Here is a 10733-nt window from a genome sequence, read left to right as displayed (position 1 = left end):
CTCGATTCAAATAGAGGGTTAAGATTGTATTTGATTTAAGAATTTGGAGAGGGATATGAAAAGACAAAAGAAAAATGATAGTGAAATATAAATAAAAATATACTTACATTTCACTTAATTTTATACACTTTTTCATTTCTTTTTCCAAATCACTTTCCAAACCTATAAACCAAACACAACCTAAGGGGGAGGTCTTGAGTTTTACTCTTAGGAGTGGAATGGAAGAATAAGATTTTCTTACAAGGTGTATGAGTGTGAGTTTCAACTCTTTTGAGGTGCTAATTTAACAACTAATCACTGAATTTTGCTTAAAAAAAAAGAAAAAAGAAAAAAAAAACAGAGGAGTGATAGTCAAGGAACTGGACTTTTGATCGAAAATAAGAATCCTATAAATTTTGGAAGAAATTTTAATCTTTTAGGGTCTGTAACATTTTTTTTTGAGATATTTGATAAAAATTTTGATTTTTTTTTATGGAATCTCTAGTATTTTTCTTAGTCATTTTAATTCATTATATTTGTGTTTTAAAAAATAAGTCATTTATTTTTAAATTTATTCTTACTTCATTTGTTTGAAAAAAAAATGATTATATTTCTTTTTAACAAATAAATGATTTATTTTTAAAATCATTCTTAGTATCTATTTGTTTGAAGAAAATACAAACATAAAATATGGTTTCAATTATCATATCGATTTGATTTTCTTCATATCTATATATTGGAACTTACAAAATGAATAAATTAATTTACTGAAATCGGACCCGTAGTGTGTCCCTCTAACCCAACTTGACAGTCTAATCCACAAATGTGGACTAGAGAGGGACTGGGTTCAATAACACCACGACTTCTCTCTAGTACACAATGTGGATTGAATAGTTTAGCTGAGCTTGTAAGATCTACCAACGTCCCAACTCCAGTAATCTAATCGGCTTATTTTGTAAGGTCCTATATATAGATTTCTTAAGAAATAAAGAATGAGCAATTCTTATGAGCCTTTGTTTTAGGGGTACTTACGTATAGGTCTTAATAAGTGGACTTATTGTCTAATAGGTCCTATGAAAAAAATATGTCATAAAAAAAGTCACTAACTGTAAGTTTTAGTGACAATTTATAAAAATTTTGACAAAAAAGTCACTAATTGTCAACTTTTAGCGACATATATAAAAATTTATCACAAAAAAATTATTTTCAGTAACAATTTTACCAAGACTTATTTTCAATAGGACTTGATGGGAATTAAATCTAATTATTAGGACCCATTGGTAGTTTACCCTTTGTTTTATGGATAAGGAGTGGCTTTAGGCACAATTGGAATTTCCTGTGCGGATTGTGATGTTTTTCCTTGCATATTTATACAAGATGAAAAATTTCAAATCCTGGAGATATTGATTTGTGATTATATATCAATATTAAATAGTAAATAACAATCCCAATTAAACAATCAAACAATCAATGACAAATCAACACAACGATTTAAGGTGGAAATATCACAATTGGAGCGCCTTCAATTGTGATAAAAAAAAAAATTACTGGCCAAAACTACAAAACAGTACACTAAGAAGACAAAAAGGAATTACACAAGTACCCTAAATTACCTAGCGATTGCACGCCCGAATTGAACCGACCCCAATGTGCATCTTTCATCACCGTCTTCACCTCAGAATTGTCTTACTCAACATTGAACCCACAATGTTGATATCAAATGCACAACGATGAGCTACTTCGGAATCTACCAAAGTTTCAGGCCCTGAATTTCTCAGAATCCACCGAAGAATAACTCTCTTTTGTATTGAATTAAACAAATAATCCTTTGATGTATATTTCTCAAACCATGAGTTAAACTCAAACAAGCATCAAAGAAACTAGCAAAGAAACTTCAGAAGAAAACCTTAATATCCAAGAAGAAAATCTGGAAGTCGTACATTAGAAACTGAATTAATCGCAGATTTATAGAAAACAAAATCATGATCTCTGCTCGAGCGCATGAATGGACACTCGAGCAGTCTGACTAAAATGTGTGTTTCAGAACACGGATATACGCTTGAGTGCAAGAAATGCTGCTCGAGCGATCAAACAACTTCAATTGTATTTTTGCTTTTTTACTTCGGGGGCACTGCCCCTTGACCTCGCCTGGGAGTTGCCCCAGACCCGCCATGGAGCGTTGTCCCCTAGACCCCCGCGAGCTGATCGGGCAACTTGATCCTCAACATAGTCAGCGAAGTGGCAAATATGATATGATTAAGGTCACAAACTCCTCTGCATAGGCACAATTCAGGTTGGATTCGCATCTAAATACTCATAGCCTCACTAAAATAAAAGAACGAATAAAATTACAACTAAAAAGAGTTTTGTTAAACATGATTGTCAATAACAAAAACCTAACACTAATGTTTGGCAAGTGGGTTTGCAGGTTTTTTTGGCTATTTTAGCCACAAAAAATAAAATAGGCTATTTTAGCCATAACAAACAAAACATCACATCCAACCCATAATCATTACATTCTTCTCTCACAAAAAAACTCAAAAAAGTCAAAAAGCCAAAAAGTCATTCCCAAACCAAGCTTTTAAGCCCAGACTAAAATAGCCAAAAAAGTCAAAAAGTCAATCCACTTTCCAAACCAAGCCGACGCTTTATTATATCATTTAAGGGTGAGTGTAATATTATTTTTTAATTTAAAATAATTATAATTAAATTTTTATTTTATAATCATTAGATATGTAACGAAAATATTTAATTATATACATAGAATGAAGAGATCGAAGTACCTGTTGTGATACCAAGCGGGGCTGGTAATAGAATCATTATCACAATTCAAATCATTCATCTATTAAGACTTTTTAGTAGGTTATTTTTGCAAAAATTAAGTTTATTGATATTTCTTAAAAAAAGATGAATAATAATCAGTATAATATTTTATATAAAGCTGAACATGCCCTAAAAGACGAAAGTTTTGAGTTATGGTGAGGGGGTCTGGGATGGGCCCAACTTGGCAGCACAGCAGCTGCATTCTTGCCCCCTGTTTTACCTCATTTGAGCCCTTCATTTTTTAATTTGCTGAGTAATGTTGTCAGGGGAGTCTAGGACTTTGGTATAAAGCTGTAAGAACCAAACCAACATTGCACTCAACTCAACCCATTACTTCAATCATTCTAATTGTGCAACGCATATGGTTTCTTGCAAACAGCTTCTCTTCCTTTCCTACATCCTCATAAACCTTGTTGCTCTCACCATTGCCCAGCCTTCCTTCCTTTACGACTTCTGCATAAACAATGGTAATTACACTAGCAATAGCACATACCAGAGAAATCTTAACACCCTCCTCTCCTCTCTCTCCTCCAACACCGACAAATATGGGTTCTACAGCTCCTCAGTCGGCCAAAACCCCGACAGAGCTAATGCAATTGTGCTCTGTAGAGGAGATGTTGAGCTTCAAGCGTGTCGTAGTTGTATCAATGACTCTATTGCTAAGCTCACTCAGGTTTGTCCTAACTACAAGGAGGCAATTGGTTGGTATGACTATTGTATGCTACGATACTCAAACGCGTCCATAAATGGCACTAGGACAGACAATCCCAGTTTCTGGATGTGGAACGTTGCTAATTCGACGAGCACAAGTCAATACAATCAGGCCCTGAGGGACTTGTTGGAAAACCTTCGAAACCGAGCGGCGTCGTCTCGCGGTTTTCGCAAGTTCGCTGCTGGAAACACAACGGGTCCGGATTTTCAAACTATATTTGGACTTGTGCAGTGCACACCTGATTTGACTGAGCAGGATTGCACTAATTGCCTGCTTGGTGCGGCTGGAGATATTCCAAAATGTTGTGATGGGAAGAAAGGAGGGAGAGTTATCAGACCAAGCTGTAATTTACGGTATGAGGCCTACAGTTTCTTTAATGCCATTCCAGCTGATGCACCACCACCAGGAGCACCACCACTCCCAGCCTCACCACTACCACCACCACCAACCTCAATAGGAGCAGGTATAATGAATTGATTATAATATATTTTAATTTAAGAATTTGTAAAAAAAGTTGATGATGTGAAAGTTGAGAGGGGGTTCTTTTAACTTGTGCTTTTGTGTTTGGATTTATGTTTAGAGAAAAGTTAGGGATCATGAAATTTTTTTCATGAAAATGATTATGAAAGAATTATGACCTTTGGATTATCTTGATTAGTGTGTGGTGCTTTATTTTAAGTGTAATCCAAGGGTCATAAATCTTTCATGATCATTTTTATGAAAGTTTTTTCATGATACCTAATATTGCTCTTATGTTTAAATCTAGCACGCAGAATTTGCCTACTTCTAAAATTTACAACAATATTACATTTTTTAATTTATCATCTCTAAGCCACTAATAATGATGTGGAGGTTAGACCCTACATAATAAAATATTTAACAAATTTAAATTTAACACTTGTTAAATACATTATTAAAAGTGATAAATTAAATGTTTTAAACATTTTTCTAAAACTTTAAAATGCTAGCAGATTTCTACCACAAAATATTGAAGTGATAAATAAGAAGAAAAAAGTTTTAATATATTGCTTTCCTGGGATTTCCTATCAATGTAAAAAACACCTATTTATATGTACGATCTATTGAAAAATAATGAGATCCAATATACGACATGAAAAGTTCTATAATATTTGATGAATTACATCCGATTTGTCATGTTAACAGTTTTCAATGGTAGATTTACTTTTACTAGAATAATAATTCGATATTATTTGCAACCTTATCATCCTTGACCTTGTTATTGTTTAATAGATATGGTTTAACCCTTATATATGGTAGTGCGTATGACATCATTAGTTATGTTTCATGGATGACAACCATTAAGGCATAATTTAAAAAAATATCATTTTATCTTTTAAATTATTATTCAAAAATTAATTTGACATTCATATTTCATATTATTTTAATTTAATTCCTAATTTTTTAAAAATTTGATTAATTTACCTCCTTAATTTGTTTCTGTTTATAATCAAACGAAACTTTCTGGCGTATCTCCAAATTTCATTTGAATTTTATTTTACCCACCAAACTATATCTTAAAAATCAATTAGCCCTTCAAATATTGAAAAAATAAATTTAAATATTTAATTAATCATTTTTCTTTTGTTCTACTTTTTTGAATTCAATTTTTTGAAAATTGAGTTTTTTATTTTCTATATATTTTTATTTTCATTGAATTTTTTTAATATTTTTAATATTTCTTTTAGTTTCTAGATACACTTAATATAAATACAATTAAAAAGTATAATATTTGTAAAAAAATATTTAAAAAATTCACTAAATACCAAAAATAATACAATATATGTATATATATACACAAATTTAGTATATTCTAGTATGCTTTGTATTTATTGGTTTTTTAAAAATATTTTACTTTTTTGGTATATCTAGGTTATGTGTATCTAAAAAGTAAAAAAAAAAAAAATTTCTTAAAATATAAAAAAAACATCAAAAACAAAAAAAATATCTAGTTAGTCCTGTTTAGAAAATTGAAACCAAACAAGGTAACTTTTCATCTTAAAAATGAAAAAAATTAAATTTAAATTCAAAATATTGATTTTTAGTCCTGTTGAGTATTCTTTAGATAGTAATTGAATTTGAAATTTTTTTTACCCAATCAATTTTGAAATTACTATTAGTCAATCAATTCTATTGAAATTAATTTGGGGATTAAAATAGTTATAATTGCGTGCGCACGCACATAAAGTAGCCAAGAAATTTTTGGCTCAATTAGTTTCTCTAAAATGGACTCGAGATAATTTAAGACTTAAAAAGGTAATTCTAAATGAGAATTTTTATATTTTTTATATATATATTTTTGCAAAACATATTATTTAAAATTTAATTTTGTTTTAAATTATATTTGGAGGACTAACTGATTTTTAAGGTATTGTTTTGGGGTAAAGTTCCAAATGAACTTTGGTGCTACGCCAGCAATTTCCATTTGATTATAGATGAAAACAGACGACAGGGGATAAATTGATCAAATTTTAAAAAATTTAGGGGTCAAATCAAGATCATGCAAAATCTAGATGCCAAATTAATTTTTGCATAATAATTTGTGTTGCAAAATGATATTTCCTCTTAAATTTAAGAGAAGTTACTATAGTTATGAAAAAACTAAGAATTTATTATATTTTACTCAAATCTCACCAAACATCATTGTAAACTACCTAATTTTTAATAGCATGTCCCTTCTTATATATATATATATATATATATATATATATTTATCTTTTCTCTCATGAAAAAGCTTGGTACTGTGGGAGACCTTGAATTCATTATTAATCTTATTTCTTAATAATTTAAATTTTTTAGGATAACTGGTGATTTAAAATTATATTAGAACTTAAATTATAGAAATCCCAAATTATTTTGCTTCCTCATTTGCACTATGTTTCCTTTGCATTTCTTTAACATGTTTAAATGTTAGCATCATCACGTGTAGGGAAAAGTCACACATGAATGAGATAGTGGGTGCGAAAAAGACTAATATGCATTGGTAGCTTCGTTTCTTATTATCTCGATGTAATTTATTCTCAAGTTAATAAATTTTGAATAATACTAGGGATTATAAAAAAAAATATCATGAAATATTTTATAAAGATTTTTTATCCTTTGATTTGTGTGTGCTGTTTTATTATATATGTAATCTAATGGTGAAGAATTTTTTATGATCATCTTGATCATATTTTTTTCATGATACCTATCATTACTCATAAATTTTCTTTGCCAATAAAAAAAAAATGCATCAGATACACATATAAGATCTTGAGTTTTTGGGTGGACCCAAGTGACACTCCACTCTCTCTTACTCACGATTTCTTTCTATTATTACAAAAATGTCTAAAATGATACTTAAAAAGATATTATGAAGAGGGCAATATCTGAAAAGGGACAGATATGTCAAAGAAACAAATATAGAGTGTAAAACAAGTAGTTGGTGCAAGATTCTAGAAAATGAGAGTTAATGCAGACTCTCAACAGAAAATTAGTGATAAAACAAGCATAAATTTTTAATGTCGCAAATTAGATTAGATAAGGCTTGTTAAGTAGCAATCATTTTGTTTTTCAATGTATGGATCTTTATTACTACATTTTGTGTTTACTTACAACCATATGGAACATTTTTAAATCCAAAATTTATCATGATTTAACCAGAAACTTTTAATTTTTGCAGGAAAGAACAACAATACAACTCTAACAATCATCATTGTCGTTGTTTCATCTGTTACTTCTATGATGATATTCATGGTATGCATTTGCATCTTTTTAAGAAAGAGGAAGCAAAGGAAGTCAAGGCAGAAAGTTGAAAGTAAGTTTAATATGGTTTATTTAAACTTCTATGTGGATTTTAATCTCTATTTTTGTAGTTAACCACTAACTGATAAAAAATGCAAGTAGATTATCTTTAAATGATTTGAATGGCATTGATAATTATCTCTATTCAAAATAATGCAGAACTAGTGGAAAGTGTAGTTTAATTGCTAATAAATCACTTCCCTTGAAGCAAAAAAATATTTACAAAATGCTATTCTTCAGCCTGTTTCTTAAAGTAAATATTGGAAGGAAAATTAAAAGATCCCTCCTTAACCTATTTATTCTGTCATCATTGAAAACAAGTTGTGGATAAGTTTTGGATGATATTTCGGTATGCGATTTGTGTTGGCTATATTTATGATATGAAGAAAGTCAACAACATTACGAAAAGATCTATATTTTCATTTATAACTTTTATTGACATAATTGTTAACTTGTTCATTTTGTGAAGCTGTGGAAGAAATTAGCATTGTGGAATCCTTACAATACAACTTTGATACCATCAGCGTTGCAACAGATAACTTCTCTGATGCTAATAAGCTTGGACAAGGTGGATTTGGTGCTGTTTACAGGGTAATCGATCAAACATTTACCTTTGAATATGGTGTATCCCTTGTGCTGAAATGAAAAAATAACTAAAATAAAATGCTGAAATTTTCTATTTGCTGATAGTGGTATCATTTGTACAACATAAACTCTATTATATCTTCAGGGTAGGCTTCCAAATGGACAAGAAATAGCTGTGAAGAGACTCTCTAGGGATTCTGGACAAGGAGAATTAGAATTTAAGAACGAGGTTATGTTGGTGGCCAAGCTTCAACACAGGAATTTGGTTAGGCTCTTGGGATTTTGTTTGGAAGGAACTGAAAGGCTTCTCATCTATGAATATGTGACGAATTCGAGCCTCGATCATTTCATATTTGGTAAAACTACTATGCTGCTTGTTTATAGATTGTCTTTCTCTCAACTTAATCTAAACAAATATTTGAAATATGCACACTTCATAGCTTTGTGTCAAACATAGAACACTACAAACAATATATATCTTGATCTACACAACAATTTAATCATATGATAAAGACCAAAACTATAAGGGCGAATTGCACCAAGAGGCTTTGTAGTTTCGGGCTTACTGTGGTTCATGACCTTTTAATTGTAATACATTGAATCTTGAATTTTGAATCTTGTTTTAAATAAAGACAAATAAAGATATCATTTTTTTTGCAAATGAAAATACTCCATTTCAAGGGTAAACTCGTCATTTTGATAAAATATAAATTAGTTTGACAAAAGCAAATGTCAAAAAATTATTTTTGAATTTTTAAAAATTATTTCTATCCACCATAGATAAAATTATATAAAAATGATAAATCTTTTATATATATATATATATATATTTTTTACCAAATTAATTTTTAGTATATGTTTGGATGATGATCATGTAATGAATGGTTATTTTTGTTGATGCTTTTTGATTGTTATTATGTAATTGTCCTTATTTGGAATAAGATTCAAAATTTAGAGTTGTATCACAATTGAAAGGTCAATAACCAAAATAACCCCCAAATTACAGGGTTCGTTACAAACTAAAATTATTGAAGAACACATTTAAAAGATCATTCAATTGGGTTTTGATTCAACCGTACGGATTTGTAGATGCCATCAACCGTGCATATTTGGATTGGGATAGGCGTTACAAGATCATAGGTGGCATTGCTCGAGGACTTCTTTATCTTCATGAAGATTCACGACTTCGAATTATTCATCGTGATCTCAAAGCTAGCAATGTTTTGTTAGATGCGGAGATGAATCCAAAAATTTCAGATTTTGGCATGGCGAGATTGTTTGTACTTGATGAAACTCAAGGAAATACGAGCAGAATAGTGGGAACCTAGTAAGTTTTAACTCTATCCACATCTTATGATTATAAATAAAATTCTCTTTTTGTTCATTTCCAAAATGGTTTTGGTTCATATGTCGATCAAACATTGCAAAAATAAAAATTAATAATAAAAATAAATTTGCTTTGATAAGAAACAAAAATAAAATCATATTTTGTAATCATAAATGTGAGTTAGTTTGAGTCTTACCAACATAGTGATAATACATCATTTATGCAACTTTTGATATAGAAATTTTGTTGAAACTTATATATTAAACAATGCAGCGGATATATGGCTCCAGAGTATGCAATGCATGGCCAATTCTCAGTCAAGTCAGATGTGTTTAGTTTTGGTGTCTTAATTTTGGAAATTGTGAGTGGTCAGAGGAATAATTGTTTTCGCAATGGAGAGAATGTAGAGGACCTTTTATGTTTTGTAAGTATGAGTATCCATGATAGCTTACCAGTACCATAAAATTTGTTAGGCCATGAAAGCTTATTCCACATATTGAATTCATGCAGGCTTGGAAAAGTTGGCAGAAAGGAATATCTTCAAATATAATTGATCCCACATTAAGGGATGGTTCGGGTTCGCTGCGAGAAATGACAAGATGCATTCATATTGGGCTGCTCTGTGTACAGGAAAACGTGGCTGCAAGACCAACCATGGCTACAGTTGTTCTCATGCTTAATAGCTTCTCTCTCACCCTTTCCCTACCTTCAGAACCAGCATTTTTTGTGCGTAGTAGCATCGGCCCAGAGTTACCATTGCCCCAGGAGTATAATTCGTCAACATCTGAGTCTAGTCAATCAAAAAGAAAATCTACCCATGTATCAATCAATGAAGCTTCAATTACCGAGTTATATCCACGATAGATTTTGAGTATGAAATTGAAGTGATGAACATTTCTATATGATTTTTTGTTTTTGGTTCTTTCTCTTTTCGAAATCTTTTCCTTTCATGGATAATGTTTTAAGTTCATGATATCACATATTTGTGTTTGATTTGTTGATGCTGCCACAATCTCTGATTTGGAGTTGATTTGGGTTATTATTTTGGGTCTTCTACAAATCTGTTTCGAAGACTTTTGTTCATCTATTTAGTGGGGTCTTCCTTTTATTTATTTGTGATTATTTAGAATTCACCTAAGGGTGGTTTGTGAGACCATTTGTGTCTCATTTGTAATCGTTTGGAAACTTTTTTGTTGATAGTGGAATCCGATTTCGATCCCGCAAACATACCTCACATTGAGGGAACCACGTAAAAATTCTTGTGTCGTCGTTGATTTGATTTTTTTTTGTATTAGTTTTTATTTTCATTGATTGATTTACTTGTGGGAAATCATCTATTTTCCCTAACAACGGGTATTAGAGCTTACGGTTTATTTATTTGTGTAAATCAATAGAGGGGAATGTAAGTTGTATGTCTAGATTCAATGGAAGCAATTGGGTAATTTGGAAAACTAAAATGGAGGACTTATTATTTTTTAAAGATTTTTATGGATCCATTGAGGTTGA

General features: G+C 30.7%; 1 protein-coding gene across 2 annotated transcripts; it reads left to right on the top strand.

The window, feature by feature from the left end:
* Positions 1–2938: 2938 nt before the first annotated feature.
* LOC114293518 (cysteine-rich receptor-like protein kinase 10) lies at positions 2939–10483 on the top strand. 2 transcript variants are annotated; one of them, XM_082886852.1, is made up of 7 exons: positions 2939–3977; positions 7194–7328; positions 7785–7906; positions 8046–8256; positions 8990–9227; positions 9501–9651; positions 9738–10483. In XM_082886852.1, exons 1-7 carry the CDS (start codon positions 3164–3166, stop codon positions 10089–10091), a joined length of 2025 nt encoding a protein of 674 aa, XP_082742978.1. In that variant the 5' UTR covers positions 2939–3163; the 3' UTR covers positions 10092–10483. The 2 variants fall into 2 exon arrangements, with proteins under 2 accessions (XP_082742978.1, XP_082742979.1); XM_082886853.1 differs by lacking the exon at positions 9501–9651 and having other exon boundaries at positions 2942–3977.
* Positions 10484–10733: the final 250 nt, after the last annotated feature.

The sequence above is a fragment of the Camellia sinensis genome, chromosome 9 (genome assembly GCF_055761805.1).
Source record: "Camellia sinensis isolate YWXY chromosome 9, ASM5576180v1, whole genome shotgun sequence".
Classification (NCBI taxonomy): domain Eukaryota; kingdom Viridiplantae; phylum Streptophyta; class Magnoliopsida; order Ericales; family Theaceae; genus Camellia; species Camellia sinensis.
The sequence above is the reverse complement of the archived record's forward strand: the minus strand, read 5'-3'. Positions and strand labels throughout refer to the sequence as shown.

Coding starts and splice junctions, on each gene's coding strand:
- LOC114293518 (XM_082886852.1), top strand. CDS start 3,164: ATGGTTTCTTGCAAACAGCTTCTCTTCCTTTCCTACATCCTCATAAAC. Junction 7,329..7,784: donor GTCAAGGCAGAAAGTTGAAA/GTAAGTTTAATA, acceptor CATTTTGTGAAG/CTGTGGAAGAAATTAGCATT. Junction 8,257..8,989: donor CCTCGATCATTTCATATTTG/GTAAAACTACTA, acceptor ACGGATTTGTAG/ATGCCATCAACCGTGCATAT.